At 34.2% G+C, this 21,218-nt stretch overlaps 1 protein-coding gene across 9 annotated transcripts in view; it reads left to right on the forward strand.

Annotated features, from left to right (window-relative positions):
- The window catches only part of LOC149897021 (protein Fe65 homolog), a 53,546-nt gene that overhangs the window by 12,071 nt on the left and 20,257 nt on the right, over positions 1-21,218 (forward strand). For 3 of the 9 annotated variants that reach the window (XM_090116615.1, XM_090116616.1, XM_090116620.1), the window contains exons 2-3: positions 913-1,105; positions 15,306-15,444. In XM_090116615.1, coding sequence (XP_089972741.1) covers positions 1,084-1,105; positions 15,306-15,444 — 161 coding nt within the window. In that variant the 5' untranslated portion in view covers positions 913-1,083. Of the gene's footprint in view, positions 1-902; positions 1,106-15,305; positions 15,445-21,218 lie in introns of all 9 variants that reach the window. The other 6 variants (XM_090116613.1, XM_090116617.1, XM_090116612.1 and 3 more) reach the window with 4 other exon arrangements.

A 21,218-nucleotide genomic window follows, 5' to 3' on the forward strand; every position in this document is an offset into this window, starting at 1 on the left:
ATTTTTCAATCCTTGGTTACAACTTATTCATCGAATAACGTAGTAAACTACCATTTCAAAAATGTATTGTAATTGTCCGTATTTGACAGTTTCCAGGTGACATTTTAATATACGTTCGTGTCGTCTTTATTGGACGGATAAATTTTAACCAAGGATTGAAAAATCGGTTCTAAATAATTAGATAAAATAATTGACATCAACAAATAAATCTGGGTTAAAGCTATTAAATTTTATTACATTTGCATTGGACTCAATATTAGCAATAATTATTGTGGTATTTAAAATACGAATTGCGACATTAATTAAAAGTTACCTATTATATTTTTATCATTGAATTTTATTTTACTGCTTGCTTGAAGTTAATAAATCTTACTTTTTAAAAATTGCCAAAAAATACGTTCATTTCAACTTAAAAATATAAATAAATGTGTATTTAATGCAGTTTTTATATCCGTTAGTATTATTTCAAAGGTATAATCTGGATTCCTAGAATTAGGTTGCAAATCTCTGCTCTTTTTCCCTTTGTGAAAGCTGTTATTGTACTTTTTTGTGATTTTTGTACGGCTTTTGCAACGGAAAAGTAGAATGATTATGATCATATATTTTTGTCATAATACACTTTCTTTATTAAGCTATTGCATAGCTTTTATCTCAGACTGAGCGCGGCGACCGAATATAAAAATTCCGTAACGAAAAAACCTAACACCCCCAATTCCAACCGGCACAGCGATGCGATGATATACAATAGCTTTACCGCGGCAGTCCTCGAGTGCCACACGTATTTTTTTTAATAAGTATCGCATGCGTGCTAAGTACATCTTTTAGGCAATCTTAGACACATATTTTAGATTCAAGACTATTATGTAACCCATTTTTATTGATTTAAGTCTCAATGCTCTTAGATTTAAGTAGATACCACTGCGTATTAAAATTCGAGACAATGTCACATTACATACAACTTACAAAATCTGGAAGCGTTTAAACTTACACAATGATTATTATTCGGTATGTGTTTTAGAAACTAGTGTTGTGCCAAGTGAAAACCGAAAGTGTCAGTGCGATGTGTCAAGTGTGAACATCACTATGGGTTTACATAAACGTGAAAGTGAGTATTGGTGTGTTAATTGTTTAATTATAGTTTTAAAGTTTATAGGTGCTAATTTTAAGATGGTTTTTACTTTTTATGGGTTTGCTGTTTTAAAATGTATGGTAATTTTTTGGAATAATTAATAATTAATTACGCCGTGAAGAACTGGTATGTTTAGTAGACTGTAAAAAGTACGGGAATGTGTGTGTGTTTGTTACTCTTTCACGCAAATACTACTGAACCGATTACAATGAAATTAAGCACACATATAGAGGGTAACTTGGATTAACAAATAGGATAGGTTTTATCCCGAAAATCCCACGGGAACGGGACTATACGGGTTTTTCTTTCAAAACGCGGGCGAAGCCGCGGGTGGAAAGGTAGTTTTTTATAAAATATCAAAACGTTGCTTACAATTTGAGTCATTGCAACCCGTCTTACAACTTTAGTTTCTCCGTATTTTTTCACTCCCAATTTTGTATTGGTTGCTGTTATGAGTTATGACATCAAAAAATAATAATATTATATCAACTTATATCAACTACCGTTCGCGTTCAATAAATAAATATGACTTGCATTAAGTCGCTCAATTTTCACTGCCTTTCGTAATCGGGCAAAGAAATGTCTTCAACAAAATGGACTGTCATTGTGAAATAATTTATGGTTGACTAATGGTGACGAATAGATAGAAAGGTCTAGGAATAATTTTTTTTTAATTATCTTTAAAATCATCATCAATATTAGTGTTTTACAATTAGAAGACAGTGTTGACTGTACAAGCCAAGCCTTTTCTAAAAGGAAGCATAGAAAATAGACATATTTTGCCGTATTTTCGTATGTGTTAATAATAAGTAATAACTAAATAAATAACTTTATTACATTTAAAAATTATTTGCAATGTATTATGTTTGTTTTTCTTATGTATAAAGAATGTTTATATGTGTAAAGAATGTTAAATGATTACTTTATTTACAATGGTAATTCATATATGTATTAGCTTCCTATTGGTTAGGGTAAAACTGGGATAGATGCCTCATTTTCAAAAAAACTAATTTCCAAAACTACAAATATGTACATTTATGATTTGCACGACTTATAAAATTAATTACACCTAACATTGAATAAGATCAAATACGTACCAATAGGTACTTATACGAGTATACCACTTATACGACCTTTGTAGGGTATGAAGACAAAAAAATAAAAAAATGTAATTTGAACTTGTAAATTCCCAGTCTATTCACAAAGAAAGTCCGTCTGTCCATCAGTTCTTACATCACTCGGTGAAGACAAGTTATTCGAGACGAGTCGCGACGGTGAAGGTCGCAGGATCGATCCGCTGCAGCTCAGACAAGCTGTTAGGGCTGCGAACTTGCGATAGTAAGATAGGGTTGCGAAAAATATTTTTTTCAATGTATTATTAGAACAATGATTTTCCTGTGAGAAGCCGATGTTGCGAAGATATCCTTGAATTGATACAGGTAAAATAATTGTTTTATGGCAAATTAGAACATATTATTATGTAATTTGTTAATTTTTGTCATGCATAATATAGTTTGATCCATTTTACATTTTGGTTGAAATCGTTTATATTATAATATTTACCTACTAAGTAAACTTCGGTCAATAAAATTGATTACAATCCTATCAATTGTTCCAAACAAACACACTTACAAAACTTGTTATATCAGCTAGGAAGCTATGTTAATATTATGCACCTCCAGCGTCGAAATAACCTCTTGACATTAGTACAAGAAATGAAATAAAAGGCCAAACGTGTACAAAATAAAATATAATTTAAATACGCAGTATTCGTGTCACAGGCAATTTAATATTTGCCCCCTAGCTACGGAATGCATGTTATTCAGGCCGTGAACTTGTATGGATTATATATTTCATATTAAAATACATGGAAAAGGTCATTTCCTGTGTACCTAGTGAACCTACCTATATTGTCTTTGTTAAAAATTTGTTTTTACACTTACGTCAAATAAATAAAATAAAAAGGGAGCTTTCTTGTTTAAGATAATATATTATTTTTTGAACATAGTCATAATTAGTGTCAAATTGATCACCTATCTATTTACTTTTTTTCTAGGTATGCTAATATATGTCATCATAAAATAATTCAGTTATAATACGTTGCGTATTCGTCAAATCAATTATATACGTCTTTTGCAAGTTTTAAATGTCAATATAAACACACGCAGAGTTAAATTGGCATTCATAAACATGGTCATTAAACCCTCGTCTGTCGGAACACAGATCTGAGCCAAAAATTTTGTACCCGTTGTCTGTCGTGGCACAGATCTGTGCCAAATCATCGCCGGTTGGAAATTAGCTCATTGTAACGCAAATATAGTTCAAATCTGCATAAACGACTATTTAGTTGATAGCTTATGAATTACTGAATATTTAAAGTCCATCACTTAATAATTTGACCGATAAATATTCGAAATATAACAGTAATTATGTCATACTTTAGTCGAGTAACTTTTAAATTTTAAAGTTTTAAAAAATGTAAAATTTTGCGGAAAGTTGATAAACGGTAAGTATTTATTGTTCTTTTTATTATTATTCACTATATATCCTAATGTTTATGTGCCGAAATAATGAAAATTACCAATAATTATACCACAAATAATGGCTCCAAATATGTATCTACCATTTCACTGTACGTTGCTTAGTTTTTGACCCCTGGTTAATCGTATTTTATTTTTAATATTTTATTTGTTTTTTACATCATTTTACAAGAAATTTTATGAACATTTTTATAATATAATTCAAAATTTGATACTGTGTTCCATTTTAAAGATATTTCGTTTTCAATTCAGAACCGACAATAATTTCCCCGTAAAATTCGCGTACAGGATGTTCGCATATTGTATGAAATTGAAAAATTTAATTGTTCGTCTTCATACATATGTTTTGTTTATATTGATGGGTATCGTTTTGTGGTATTTATTGTCCTCAGGTTTAATACGATATAATCAACTATACAAATTATAGTCCGTAACCTCTATGAAATTCCTTTAATTTTAGTATATTATGGTTAAAAGTGTATATTATATGCTGGAAAAATAGTAAAAAAAACCTACATCGGGAACAATGGTTTTCACTATGACCTATATATAGGACAAAGTGACTATGTTACTATGTAATTTGTGTAGGACAAAGTGGAAAAGAAATTTAACACATTAATTGTACAACATATTCTTACCTTAATACAAATGCAACATATTATTTTTTATTGGGGAACCATATGTTTCTGAAAAAATAAAAAACCGGCCAAGTGCGAGTCGGACTCGCGCACCGAGGGCTTCGTACAAACTTATTTTTTTAATTATGCTGTAGGTATCTTTTAATTCATATTTTAGAATTCTTTATCTGTGCTATAAGACGTTGCTATTGTAAGTTTTTATAACCTTGCAAATGTCGAAAATTACGAAAATTTGCAGCATAAACGGTTGTATCTTTTGATTGCGTTGGCATATATTATGTTTGATTCTGTTTTTATTTTGTTTTTCTGTCGTCTCACAATTTCAAAATGAACGACAACACGGGAGTTGTCATTTTTGAAACCCAGATAGTCCAAAGATGTTTTTACACATATTTTGGGGTTATTTCTTTAAAACTGGAAGAATGTTTTTTTATAGTTTTGAACCTCAATACGATTCGCGCTTCAAGGACTCCGAACAAACCTACTTTTTATTATGTTTTAACTTCTAGTGTTTTTACTTTTTAGTGAATTTTTCTTTATCTGTGCTGTAAAACCTTGCTTTTAACCAAGTCCACTTAACTTTTGACCCGTAGGTTTTGATTCCCTTGCTAGTAGTTGCGGTTTTCAGAATATGCCGCATATGAATATTATTTCTTCTGATTGCGTCTTAAATCTTATATCTCCATACCAATTTGCATGAAATTTGGTATGGAGATATTTTGATACCCGAGAAAGGACATAGGCTACCTTTTATTGCGAAATATGTACCACGGGCGAAGCCGGGGCGGACCTCTAGTCTTATATATAAAAATGAATCGCAAAATGTGTTGGTAAGCGCATAACTCGAGAACGGCTGAACCGATTTCGATAATTCCTTTTTTATTATATTCCTTGAAGTACGAGGATGGTTCTTATGTAGAGAAAACGTAAACATGTACCACGGGCGAAGCCGGGGCGGACTGCTAGTCTTATATCTTATATATAAAAATGAATCGCAAAATGTGTTGGTAAGCGCATAACTCGAGAACGGCTGAACCGATTTCGATAATTCTTTTTTTATTATATTCCTTGAAGTACGAGGATGGTTCTTATGTAGAGAAAACGTAAATATTATGTACCACGGGCGAAGCCGGGGCGGACCGCTAGTGTATTATAAATCTGAGTTTTTAATGTGAATATCAAGTTAATACATGTAGCCGTTCATTAGTTGTAAGTTGAAATTATTTTTTTTTTTTTATATAAATTGTAATTAAAAAAATCATGTTATTTGCGATTATTCTTATATCTGTTTTATAAAACATTGCTTTTTACCAAATTTAAAGATTTTATGTACTTGGGAAGTACCCTGTCGGTTTTGATTCCATTGCAAAAGTCAAAATTTGCTAAAAATTGCAGCATTAATGGCTGCATCCCAAAGGGTTTGGTTTTTAAGGGTCCAGAACCCTAATAGGATCACGTCTGTCCATCCCATCTGCCCATCTGTCTGTCAAGACCCATTTTCACAGGAACGCGTGATGTGACATAAAACTGAAATTTATATTGATTACTTGAGTCGATTGAAGCTGTGAAAAAATCAAACTTATAAACCAACGCAATCAAAAGATAAAGCCGTTTATTAACTCAGGCCCCGGAATCACAGACACAATAGAAAATCTATTGTATCGTGGACCGATCGGGCCGTTCGGGGCTCAATGGGTTATGCTGCAAATTTCGACATTCGCAAGGGAATCGACACCTACAGGGTACTTTCCGTGTACGTAGAGTTTTGAAATTGGGGTAAAATAAGGTCTTATATAGCGCAGATTGAAGAATAATTTCGAAAAACATAAAATTTCGGAGTTACAACATAATAAAAATGTTGTGTGGTTTTATGAAACCACGGTACTTAAAAGTGAAACTGTTCGAACGGTTCCGAACACTGCCTTATACCTACTCGGCAGCCGACCGTCACGCGACATGCGCTACACAGACCAAAAAGTTTGAGACGATGTACCTAATAAAAGTTTCACTTTAAAAATTGGTTTGTTCGGAGCCCACGGTGTGCGAGTCCGACTCTCACTTGGCCGGTTTTTTATTCTTATGTAGTACATACTATATGTAGTACATTCGTAGGCCGAATGTTAAAGCTGATGTAGATCGCTGTCTGAAGATTATTTTTATTTGCATTCATGACTTTAAATAGCCTTGGAACATTACTTATTTAATAAAACGAATTAAATGCATCATTTGCAGTACGCCTGCAAATATAAATCTACCCTCTCATTTTGTAAATGACTAGCGATAACAATTATTGTATTTTTGCCTTTTGGTGTCAAAACTGCTTCTATTACCCAGAAGAAGAATGCAATTTTTCTATTTGAAGATATCACATTGCTGTTTAAACTACATAATCAATAATAACTTATTTGTTAGGTAACCCTAAAATAAACTTCCGTCTTGATATTTTAATTTTCTTTCGAAAATAAAAATTTGTATTTGATAGAATAACCTTTTCTGATTCGTAAGCATTTGAGTATCAATAAAAGAGAATTCAAATGGATCCAAACAACGATTCTTATGGCAATGGAAGACAAGACACTCCAAGGCTTACTTTAACAATAGGACGTAACAGTATTTGAAATCAAGAAATATAACTCTGTATATTTTGTCAAATGAACAGATAATAATACTAACACGATTAGTGTTTGGGAATTTACAGCTTTTAATTCCTGATACCAGGATTCTTCATGAAATTCTACACATAACACGTCTTACTTTATTCCAATCAAAATATTTTTTAAGTTTCATGCTGTTTGTGTACTATGGACTCCCTAAACTACTGAACCGATTTTAATACAATTTTACCGATTAGTTTATATCTTAATTACAATATGCTTGGAAATACTGCATGTATTGAAGTACAACTAGATTGGATAGCGTTCATCACTTTCCTGATCACATTCAAGTGGAACCACGTGGTAATAAATCGTCGTCTCGAGGCGGTCGTTGTGTCCGAACTCCGATGTATAAGAAAAAATGAACAGAAGTTAACGTTATTTATGCTAAGTTGCAAATATTCCTATTTATTGGCCAATGTTGGCGTCAACACCACACATTACAACCACATGAGTATATAAATAGTACAGACACAAAGCTTCATAAGAATTTTTTTTCTGTCAGTTAAGTAAAATTTATTTAAGTAAATAAAACATTTAGATGTATAATAATTGTTTATTTATTTTGAATCTTTAAGTTTATTGATTTTTATCCTTAACATAAGCTGTATTTTATAAAAAATATTTAAAACTCGAATTTCCGAAATTTTTGATTTATAAGTTAAATGTAACGGTTTATAATTAAGTTATGGTATAATTAAATGTAGATTTCACATTTGTACAGCTCAGACATTTTTCTGTATGGATACAGTGCCTTTCGATTTGTAGTTGGACAACATTTCATTTTATAGGTACTATATTATAATAATTAAGAGCATGAAAGAAAAAAAAGCATTTCTTCATAATGCTATTGTTACCACAAAAAATATTTTCTTAATCGCTAATTTTAAGAAAAAATAAATTAAAATTAAAATTGATGTGGAGACGTTATACATACAGACGTTAGAACAAAGTCCACCATAAGAATGAAGTCATTTAGGAATAAGACGATTTTTAAACATTAATAAAAACCTTTTAAAAAAAGTAAAAATTACTGTTAGTTTTTATCTAGTTTTGATTAAAATAAAAATAAAAAAAAAGTAGCAAAAATTTTTGAAATGTTCTAATTTTGGAGCAGACTGTAATGTCTGTATTTGTATGAACATATGTAGAGATCGCGTCCACTTATTTTCATGCGTAAACGATGATATTCATACTCAACTTTCTCGAATTTTTATAAAATAAACCTATGTTTTTGTTATATTCACTCAAAAGATTGTCTATTCTAGTGTGAAAATACAAAAATAAAAATCTAAAATACCTTGATATTATTTTATTATGAGTATTTTTCTTAACAATGTCGTATTTTTTCAAAATGTGTGGGAAAAAATGGTTCTAATAAATAAAATAAACATGCCAGGGAGTAAGTAAGGTAACTAATATAAAGTTTGGTTATCTAGTTAGCATCAAAATTTACAAGAGTGTCACAGGTTAAAGTTTATATCACAAATTTTAATATCGAAAAAAATCGGCAAATCAGCGCCGACCGCTCGAATTTCTCCGACAGACAGCACCTTTTTGACGCGGCGCGCCGCGACAGCTGAGGGGTTAATCTTTCTTTCTTAGATTATTTATTGCATTAATAACTATATCGTGCAATACATATCACTATCTAAATTTTCATCCTCTATGAAGCTCCCTTGCAACTATTTTACGGATTGACTGGAAAAAATATAGCCTGTTATTCGGTAGAGACTTAAACTACAACAAATTAAATATTGTTTTTGGAGTTTTTGTCTTCAATTGTAGCAAAGCATGTTATGTTTTACGCGATATCTAGACAAACAAACATTTAAATATGTATAAATTAGTGAACCTCCTCTCCCCCATGCTTTTCAGCCTGTACGTCAACCGACTGATCGATGAGCTCAGCAGCACCGGCATAGGGTGTCATATAGATGGAGTCTGCATGAATAACATCAGCTACGCAGACGATACGGTGCTGCTGAGCCCGTCGATTGGTGCCTTACGAAAGCTCTTAAAAATTTGTGAATCCTACGCAGTGGCTCATGGGCTCAAATACAACGCGAAAAAGAGTGAAATAATGATTTTCAGGCCGGACAACAAGCGATACACATTTGTTCCGAATTTCACTCTGAGTGGTACAGCTCTAAACAAAGTCGAGCAATTTAAGTATTTGGGCCACTGGGTCACCGAAGACCTTAAGGATAGTGTGGACATTGAAAGGGAGCGCAGAGCGCTGTCTGTCCGATGCAACATGTTGGCCCGCAGGTTTTCACGGTGCACGGGGACTGTCAAAGTTGCACTTTTTAAAGCGTACTGTCAGTCCTTTTACACCTGCAGCCTGTGGGTTAACTATACACAGCGGACATACAGCGATCTGCGCGTTCAATACAATAACGCGTTCCGGGTGCTGATGGGGCTGCCGCGCCACTGCAGCGCCTCCGCGATGTTCGCGGCGGCTGACACAGACGGCTTTGCGGCCATCATGCGTAAACGGTGCGCATCTATCATGCGCCGCACGCGTGACAGTCCCAACACCATCCTGCGCGCGCTGGCGGACCGGTGGGACTCTCCGATGCTGGCGCGCTGGATACGGCTGCACGCAGTCGTTTAGTGATTTACCGCCATCATCGGGAAGTCCACCCGGACCTGCCACTTTATGTTTATTTTAGGTTAAAAAAAAAAAACATTCTTTATTACTAACACTAGTATGTAAGCTCGCAATTGTACTAACACTATATGGATGTAATCTTAGGATGAATCTGAAATAAATGATTATTATTATTATGTCTCTCTCCATAATACACGGGTACCACCAGAAGGAAGATACCCGGTCCTTTGGAAGGCTTACGTGGGGACACAGGTCCAACACGCAGAGGCCCTTTAGAGAATTTAATGTGTTGTGGGACACCAGCCGCAGCCTGCCCATGACTGCACTATAGAGATACAGCCCTGGGCAGTCCGCGGCCAATGTAGGACTATTGCAGAAAAATGGAAATGAACAAAACTGGGTTATGGAAGGGGGTGTTAGATGGACTGGTATATTGGTTCTATGGGTACTATGGACGTCTGCCTTTTCAATATTAAAAATTGAAAATAATGGCAGACGGTGACTCGCCAGTTCGGTCGATGGGCTCCCAAAAAGGTTACCGAGAATGGCAACAAGGGGGCAACATCAGCTGAACGGCTAGGGGTGTAGAGAGGTGCGGCACCGGTTTCACCATCGCGGGCCCGCGGGCCCGGAGCGGGTTTCCCCGCTATTACGCCATTAGACACTTCCACCCCCGAGCATATAGCTCTGGCGGCTCCACTCTGGACGGCCAACAAAGGCAAGCCAGAGGTGAGGGATCCTGAACCTCGTCATTGTTCACTCCGAACTGCCACTAGGACAGTCCAGAGGTGAGGACAGGGACCTCCCCCGGGAGCGCTCGGTTCCCGCGGGGTCGCTACTCCCCGACACCTCGCCACAAGGTGCCCTGCGGGGTGACTGACTGCACGGCTGGGATATCTATTGTAGATATGCCAACCGGGGGCGATGGGGTCGTCACATCCCTACGCCTTTTATTATTATTATTATTATTTTTCTCTTTATATTTATTTTTTCTCCTCTTTCGAGGGTCAAATTAAAACCAATACACGGGCCTGAGCCAAGTGCATTGGTTCACATGATACTTAAGTAGATGTGGGTGTATTGTTAAGAAATTTTCTTGTGAGACGACAGGTGTTAAGAATGACTGCTTTTTGTATAAGTAAAAGTGTAGATAACGGCATTTGGAGTATTTTCAGATTTGAAATTAGTGACTTTGGGGTGACACCGGTTGTAGATATTACAATGGGGATGATGTTAACAGTGTGTACTTGCCATTGTCGTTTAATTTCAGTAGCGAGCTCAATGTATTTTGACATTTTTTCAGTGTATGTGTTAAGAAGATTGTGTGTGTTACATACTGCTATATCAATTAGTAATACTGTGTTTTTAGTTTTGTCAAATATTGTTATGTCCGGCCTGTTAAAATGTATAGTCTTATCTGTAATGATTGTTCTATCCCAGTAAATTTTAATAGAGTCATTTTCGAGGATTGTGTTATTATTATTATTATTATATCCTACTACTATCTACACTGGTCATCAAAAAAATCGACCCACCTGCATTTTTACGGAAAATTGCGGTTTTCTAACAAACTAAAGAAAAAATTAGTTTGGAAACTGAACTGATTAATTAAACATGCATATTTACACGAATATAAACACATAAAATCATTAACATCATAAAAAAATTGTCAATTTCGAATAAAGATCAAAATCCTCAATTTTCAGGTTTTTCTTTATTTTATTTCAAATGCAGTTTATTTTGTAATCATGAAACTTATGATCACATTTCCTTCGAATTTATACTCAGTACTTTCTCTTCTTTCTGTAATGATAGCCTGCGTTCTCCATTTTAAAGAAATAATCAAGATTTTGATGGTCTCTTGAGGAATTCGTTATCATTCTTCCCTCATGGCGGTTTTCAGGTCTCCTATTGTTGTAGGGGCTGAATTACGAGCTCTAAGCTTTATTTTTTAATTGTCCCACATGTGCTCTGTAGGTTTCAAATCGAGACTTTTTGCTAACCAGAGTATAACTCTTATGCGGACCTCTTCTAAATACTGGATCACGATTTGCTCTACGTGTTTCCGAGCATTATCATGCATAGACTCAAAGTTTTTTCAAAGCAGATACAGCTGGCATATTACACCATATGATAGTCCAAAACCTCGGTAATGTATTGAACAGCATTTAATGAGCATCTTTTTATCGTCAAGCTCCGTGCGTCTTGGCAAAGAAATGCCACTCTAGAACTTTACAGAGCCTCTATCATAATCGACCATTTCTCTTACCTAGCACTGAACAAATCGTTCATCTGGTCATCGCATGACATAAAGACGTGTATCAGCACCATATAAAGTCATTCGCATCTTGTCACTCAAAAGTACTGACTCCCATTGGCCTATAGTCCAGTTTACGTGATTTCGAGTCAATTGAAGTCTGGTTTGTCGATGAGCTGTGGCTGATTGTGGCCCTGTTTCTGGCTTGTGTGGTCTAAGGTTTTACTCCTAAAGTCTTCTTCTAACAGTTTTGTCATTTATACCCACCTCCTTATCTTCACGCAGGCGTCACTAGAGATCTACACCAGACAGATGTCGATTTTGTAGAGTTGATTACATTATCTAGGGGTCGTCCCTATGAGTTGCCGCCCTATTTCTTGCAGATCAATATTTTCATCGATACTGCCCAGTCGCTAGAAACCTTTGGTAAACTCATCGAACTGCAAAACAGCTCAGATTTTACTTTTTAGCCACGGCAAGTTGACATAACCCCTGTTTTAGTAGAGCCACAGTTTGGGCCCCCTCAGCTACAGTAGTATCCATTATTTTGAGACAAAATTTACCAAAACTACAGCATCAATTATTAAACTTAACGTTATGAACAAGAGATCCCGAAAAAAGTCATTTTTGAACTGGGAACACGGGCATAATTTGTCACGCCGTAAACCGTCAAATCAACACTGTACAGTATTTCTGTATGAAAATTTGTTAAGAATCATTAAGTGCAGTAAAATTTACGACAAACATAATGATTAGCGTGTTATCAGACCCTTACAACAAAATACAACAATATTAGACGACTTATTTGTGAAATAATCGATAAATAGCAAACATAGTGTAGGTGGGTCGATTTTTTTGATGACCAGTGTATTATAAAGGCGAAAGTTTGTATGGATGTATGGATGTTTGTTACTCTTTCACGTAATAACTACTGATTGGATTACAATGAAATTAAGCACACATATAGAGGGTAACTTGGATTAACACATAGGATAGGTTTTATCCCGGAAATCCCACGGGAACGGGAACTATGCGGGTTTTTCTTTGAAAGCGCGGGCGAAGCCGCGGGCGGAAAGCTAGTATTATATATATTCGTTTTTATAACTTCTTAAGCTACCCCCTCCCTTCCTGCCTCCCTTTTTATAAAGACTAGACTAATAACCGACTTAAAAACAACTCATTGTAATTTGTAACCTAATTCATTTAGCCTCATAAATTGATGGTATTTTTTGTTTGATATCATTTATTATGTTAATACATGTAAATAGAGAGTATTTGCTTCAATGATATTACAAGCATATTACGTAACTATTGACACGCGTGACTTGAATATTGAGATGTGGTATTTGGGATGAGATTTCAGCGGGTTGAAAATTCATAAATTTCTTTTTAATATTTTTTTTCGAAGATCTGGCATCTTCTCTACACTCGTGCAGATATATTGTAGTCACGTAATAAGATGACTGCTTTTGTCTTCATTGAGGCTGGAATATATCCGGAATAAGTTTTACGTTAATTTTTTACACATAATCAGCCCATTTATTAGACCACTTAAAGTTTAGAAGATGTTGAATATAATTTGTTTTTTGCATAGATCTATAAAATTTGTGGATTTTTTGTAGCAATCCATACTAATATTATAAATGCGAAAGTCTGTCTGTCTGCCCGCTGTTACTCAATCACGCCTAAACTACTGAACCAATTTGCATGAAATTTGGTATGGAGATATTTTGATACCCGAGAAAGGACATAGGCTACCTTTTATTGCGAAATATGTACCACGGGCGAAGCCGGGGCGGACCACTAGTTAAGTATAAGAATGTGGTTACACCAAATAACTTTCGAATAAATATAATTAATTTGTTATTTGACATAGTACAAAAATAATCAGGTATTTATCCTGCTTTATATTCATACTTTAATATGAAACCGCTCCCTTCCATCCTATGTACCACAACTCATATGGCGTATAACCATTACGTTTTAGATGTAGTGGCCCACGTTACAAGTTATAACCTATAGAGATTATAGCTATTTAGACCCTTACACCTCCAGCTATTAAGTATAGTGTATGATCATAAAAACTTCGTCTACTTGTAAGATTATAATGCAATATTAACATGATTTTAAAAGAGCAACTATGGAGGTTCTTGCCGGTTCTAAGCCAAAGATACTGCTTTCTGAATCGATGGTAAATATTATGACGTATAAAAAGTGCTTCTAGAAGTATTCTAATAATTTCTGATCGAATATATAAATGTTTGAGTTTGGTAAAGTGGTTATAGCATGTCTTTTTGATGTTCTGGGTTCAATTCCCAATGGAAAAAGTCTGAGAACATAAGGTTGTTGACAAAAAGGCTCGGGACAGAAGGCTGATGACCTGAGTCAAAGAAAATCGATCGGTCAGGCAGATGTGAAATGCATTTGCTTTATACTCTAGGGGACTTTTTCATTCTTAAAAAAATAACCTAATATTGATTCTTATTCCCTGAGAGAATAGTTAAAATGATTGACTTTCGAATTATAGTGGTTGGGCATTCAGAAGGGTTCATTATCCTACCTGATATTAATTTATGAGCCATAATATTTCAATTTTGTAAGTTTAATTAAATTTTTAGTTAAATTTTTATTGGACATTAAAATTGATTCTAATGCGACTTGCTCTAGTATCTAGATTTAAAGAAACTAACCAACACATTAGTAATTATTTAAACAAAATACTAGTTAATTAAATAATTCTAATTCCACTGAATGCCGGAAAGAAAACTCAATAGGTACTTACTATAAATCAAATTTGAAAATACAGACTGTAAATCAAATTCTAACCCGCGCCTCTTGAAAATAGTCCATTCCAGTCCTAATTTTTGGAATCCCAAGCTACAAAGAAAAGCATAGCCTAACCAGTGAATACCAATGTCGTTACATAAGGCATGGACAGATGTCGGGGCTTCCGCACGCAGCCATAGCAGTGCGTCTGATGCTAGCCAGGGTAATTAGGTGCCGTGGAAGTCTGAGGACTAAGGGATTAGGATGGGACATGTAATCGAGACGGGAGGCTATGGCTATTGAGCTTTAAGTGTCTTGGTATTGATTGCTTCAATGTAGAAGACTCGTAAATGAAGCATTGCGTTTTTTTATTGACTAAATGAGCCTAATAAATAGAATAACTACCACGTTTTATAGTTTTTGGTGTGCAAATTACGGTACCGCGTATAGGTTGGCTTAAATAAATAATGGTAATCAAATATTGGTTTGTTATATCAAGACAACCATTAAAATGATGAATCAACTTCTTTAAAACTTTCCTCTACCTTCCCAACATAGAGCAGTAGCCTCAATCCAGCTACCTTCAATATCTTAAATCATTTACCCAACCTTTACCAACAAACAGCAGCAGTACTCCCAGCTACCATAAATTTACCCACCCTTCGCATAACCAATAACTTATAACTAACAGCTCCTATCTTCCACAGAGAATGGTCTGCTCTCGTACGAGAACCCCAACTACCACTTGGACCGGTCTCGCTTCGAGTCCGCGATATACAGCGAACTGTACAGCATGCACGACGACAAGAGCATGGACGAGTACGACGCATATCTTGATAATAGGAGGTGAGTTTGCCAGACTATTTACTTATTGATAATTCTTCAATATACAAAGTAGATCTTGTACAAAGTAAATAAATACTAGAAATAAAATTTGCACAAAAGGCGTTATTGTTATAGCAATCTTTGCCAGGTAATGTTTTGACGTGACAACGTCTTATAATTCGATAGAGCCGGTTGCACGCACGAAAAATCATGACTCATGCGGCGTTACCTCGCTTTGAGGCGTTCCATGTAAGGCTTGAAGTGCAAGCGAGAGCGCAGAACGAGCGACAAAGAAGCACATTCGGACGTTGTCACGTTCAACTATCGTCAGTAAACCGACTTTACAGACAACAATTTTTAATAATGGTATGGATGGTAAACAATAACCGCGCCGTACGAGCATTTGCAAATGTATTTCAGGCGTAATAAAGAATGGAAGTAAGAATTGACAGCAGGAATAAGAGATAGTTCTGGAAAATATGAAAAGAGTTGGTACAGAACTTATACTGTCACCGCAGTTGTACCGGGCTAAATCACGAGAAAAAATCTTTCATGCCCTATTTGTTGATTGATAATTGTAAAAACAGTAGCTTGTTCGACCGTGGGTTTTCAAACCAGCGCTCTGGCTTAGACATGAAAACGTAACAGAGCGATTTTTTGCATTCATAATAATAATATAGTTAGTTATAACTCCAGTATTTCAACCCAGTAACTGCCAAGGCACTACTACACCATACAAATACTGTACCAACAATATATTAAGTCTCGAAACCTATAAAATGACATATATCATGATACACAGCGAAATTACCCGCTCTCCATGCCAAGCGTCTGATTCACTGTGACCTATGACAAACGGTTTGTGATAAGGTCAGGGCTCAGACCATATACAAATAAATATGACTCTATTAGTATGAAATTCTTCTAAAAGTTGCTGTCATGGGTGAACTTAAGCGAAGCAAATTGGATGTTTTGTGTTATAGATATCTAAACTAATATTAATAAATAAATGTAAATTTGCGGTGCACAGCTTAAGTAGTGAGAATAAAATCAAATTAATATCACGGGGTAAAGGCAATGATAACGGCAAGCTATAGTGATAATGGATGTTTGTTACTTTTGCTAGGTAGACTACCTAGCAAAAGCAAAAATAGCAGATCGGATCTAGATGAAATTAGAAACTGCAGACTGCAGTGTAGATTTGCATATCAATTATAGTCTAACTTAAGCCATTAGTTAAAGTTGGGATGTCACATGAAATTATTTATCTGGAAATGAAAATCTCAAGATGTCAATATAATAATATATTATTGAAATTTGTCAACTATCCCTTATTGAAGTGAAACTTCTTTATCGGGGTTGGAAAAAAATTTAGTGTAACATTTTTTCGTTATGCGTGACATTTTTCCGTTACGCGCCATCTTTTTCTTGTCCCTACCACGCGTGATTCGACGTATTTCTCTAAAGTTGCATATAGTAAATTATTTTTTTTTAAATAAGGTCATAAAGAAGTTTCACTTTTTACGTGAGTACACTAGTACACGCACACATTTTTATCTAATAATATTCTTTGAAATTAATTTCTTACCACCTTGTCTGGAGAATAATTTTAGCTCCATAACGTGAAAACGATCGATGCCGTGGGAGGAAGGCTAGTTCGAAATAGATCGTCTAGGCATATAGTTGTCATTGAAATCGATAATTAATGGCTCGTGTATTATTATCCGCTTTAAGATGACGCAATTAAAAGTACAGCTAGAAGCCCGTTTACATTACTGTCCGGTAATAATTTTAAACAGTTAAAAATACTGTCATGAGAGGAATATTATGTCAAATGGAAATTACTGGGTTATTAAGTTGTGTTGATGTTATAATATGACCTAAGAAATACATGCGATTTCCATTCCGGAATAAAAAAAAAGAGTCATTTGACAGTAAGAATTAGTGTAGTCGTTTATAGAAACAAACAATAAAGATCTACCTGAAGCCTCTGATTTTTTTTTTATAGAATTCCATTTAATAGAATTCCATTTGGATTTCTATTAAATTACATAATATGGTCAATGGTCATAATGTCGCGACTTATACACGGTATCAATATGCAATACCCACACCGTCCCTTGCCCCAACGATGCAATCCGCTAATTTTCGAAAATCTCAATCAGCCATTATTTTAATCGACGAATCTTTATTAAACGACGCAGTTTAACCGCCTCAACGATATGCCCCATGACCCACGGGGGACAACTATAAAATATTATAATTTCTAAATATATCATAATACTTTTGCAAAATCTCAGCTTCAGTTTTAATAAGAGCCTAGCCATTATAACGCCAATAATCCACCTGATTTTCATACCGTCCCATGCCCCACCTGGGACAATTGCACAAATATTACAACCACTAAATGTATAACATGTCACAGCCTAGACTGTTTATTAAACAGCGCCATTTAACCACCAACCATATATGCCCCATGCCCCACCGGGGCCAAGCCAAATACCAATACGTTACGTCAACGGGTTCTGCACAAATATTGTAACCACCAAATATAAAAGATATGAAACCGTCCCAACAATATGCCCCATACCCCACATGGGCCAAGCACTAGCCAAATACCAACACGTTACGTCACCGGGTTCAGTGACCTGCGGACGGCGCAGTCGCACTGCATCGATCGGCGATGCACCGCGGGCCGGCCACGACACGCTCGTAACGATTTCTCGATTTTTCTACGGATTTGTGCGTTCGTTTATTTATGTAACTGGATTTTTATGTCGATTTGTGCGAAATGTTTTTTTAATTATTGCGTAATTGAATTTGCTAGTCTTTTTAAACTGTAGTTGTTCATAATATATTTATTTATTTCGTTTTCATGTGACGATTAGTACTTTTTTATTCGGAATTGCATTTAGTTGTAATAATTTTTTGATTAATTTCTAATAAAATTAATTTATTGTGGTTGATGTTAGTTTGCGTGTTGACCAAAAATTAATTGTAAATGAATGCGTTTCCTTTTAAAATTTTTAATAAAAATATATTAAAAGAACATGGTCAGACAATAAATTGAGCAATATAAAATCATACTTTGTAATTCTAGAATCAAAATGTGTATAACTAGAAATCTAGAATATTATACCTACCAAAGACTACCGAGCTTACTATTTTTATACCTGTCTAGGTTTTTAAGGTAAATTATTTAATGTCTTCGTATATTTTTGCTTATTTAGTGTTACATAGTTAAATAATATAGTGTTATCGTAAAGTTAAATCATTTATTTACAATTTATAAAATAATATTTTTACTTCACTATTTTAATTTCTAATTCTAGCTAAACATACCACAAACATCGCTTCACATAATCTAACAACACAATTTTAAACGTTCGATAAACTAATATTAAGTTGTCCGTTTCATGGCCCCACACATCCGTAGCGCCCGTAGTAAGGCACGTCTGCGGAACATAATGCTTGTGTGGTACAAGTTAATGGAATTAGCGTTTTAGTACTAACTTAATTATATTATTTAGGAGTTGAAAGAGTGATGAACATTTTTAGATTTTAAACTGGGTTTAGTATATTGTTTGTGTTGGTATTTAAGCGAGGTTTACAGGCAGTTTGAATTGTGTAGTGATGGTGATTTCAATATTGAAGAAGTAACTTTATCTTAAGATAGAGTACTTTAATTAATTATATTCGTGTCTTTAATAGGAGTTAACTATAGAGATAGTCTTAGTTATGTGGAAGTGTGTCACAAAAACACATTTGTACATTTGTATTTATTAATTTTTTACATCATAATTAATAATTGATTTGGAAAATTAATTTCACGATAATATGTTTGTTCATTTGTACAATTTTTTGTATGCGTTTGTTAATAGGTACCTATATACATATACATATTTTTTGAAACGGAAAATAAAGACTATTTATATTTCATTTTACTAACGGGTAGATTAATAAACCAAATTCATTAACGTTTTAAAATATTTATCGTACCCGTAACTTGATCTTCCTAGTAGTTTTCAGCGATAATTCTTAAGTCTAAACAACTAAGTTAATTTAAAATCCGCAGCACGTTAGACGTTCTTGATTACAACTATGTAATACGATACGTGGGGTATCGGGATGCAATAAGCCGCATTAAGTTGAACTTCACTTGCTTGGAGCTTCTTGTTTCCCAGTAACTTGATGTAACTTGATGACTAACTAGTTCTCACCTGGGAGCTAAGTTAGAGGAATACTCTAGATTATATTGATTGCTAAGTTAAGGATTTGAGTGCTTATTTGTAATTAAATTTAAATGGTAAAGTTGCTGCAAAAGCTGCTTGTTTTCTTAGTGCATGACTCTAATAGATTTGCGTGAAATATTAAAACATTTATTGTCTATGTCTATGTTTAGTCTTATATTAAATGTTATTTTTCTTAATAGCTGTACAATTTTATTGAAAGCTTTTATGTTTGTTATCACTCAGTTATTTGCCTAAGTCCAAAAACTAAAATTAAATCCAATAAAGCAATATTAGTAGAAATGACTAATAAAATAAAAAATAAATCAGGTTTTCAATATTATTACAATATTTGCAAGCATCTACCGTAAAATATTATTCGCTTTCACTTATCGCATATAGTTTATAACTTATGCCATCCGTTGCAACGCGCGCAAAGCGCTGCGTTGTAAAATGAACATTTTACGTCGCGATAAATCCGCTTAGCGATAGTACGCGATACAGGAAAATAGTTTTCGTAGCCACAAATATTTGTAGAGACATTTCGATATTTAAACTTTGTATTTTGTGTATTTGTTATAATTGCAAATATGTTTCGAATTTTGAAAAATTGTGCTCATTATATCCAATATATAATTATTTATTTTTTTCTAAATATTTTTAATTGCTAGCTACTGTTATTATAGTCACGTAGAATTCTAATTTTGTACAATACCTGGATGATTTAATAAATACATGCTTAGAATACATGTATCAATTTTGTAAGTAAATTATGTAATGTAATGTATGAATATCCCGGACATTTATATTTTATAACATTATTCTTCGAACATCAATCTTTTATCCATTTTTTGATAACACTGTCTTGTAAGATGTGGATAAATGAAGGGACCCTAAATCTAATCCTAATAGCCTTATTCTAATTTTTCTATGAACAAGAAACAACTATTCAACTAGAGAACTTACTTTAGTAGTAATAACTCATAAGTATCGAAATTGGTAACAATTCTTATAGTAAAAACTAAAAAGGAATTAATAAACAAGCTTAATTAAAAAAAAAAATGTGTGCGTGTACTAGTGTACACACGTAAGAAGTGAAACTTCTTTATGACCTTATTTTTCAAAAAATAATTTACTATATGCAACTTTACAGAAATATTATGTTGAATCACGCGTGGTAGGGATAAGAAAAAGATGGCGTGTAACGGAAAAATGTCACGCGTAACGAAAAAATGTCACACTAAATTTTTTCCAAGCCCGATAAAGAAGTTTCACTTCAATTAAAAAATTTCTCGGTCTGGCAGGACACAGAAGGCTGATCACCTACTTGTCCCTAAAGAAAATCGATCAGTGAAACAGATGTATAATGCATCTGCCCCTTACCCCTCTAGGGGACATGGGACTTCACTTCACTTCAATATATAAAATTTAATATATTTATGATGCAAAAAATATCAAAATCTGAAATATAATATCGCAAAAGATTAACCATTCAATTTTAACCTCTTCTTAAGCAACATTATAGAACACTTATTAAATGTGGATGAAAAATTGCATTTCGCTACT

Source organism: Colias eurytheme, chromosome 26 (assembly GCF_061535395.1).
Source record: "Colias eurytheme isolate Ceu_HAF_F1 chromosome 26, ilColEury1 Martin Lab GWU primary, whole genome shotgun sequence".
Classification (NCBI taxonomy): Eukaryota; Metazoa; Arthropoda; class Insecta; order Lepidoptera; family Pieridae; genus Colias; species Colias eurytheme.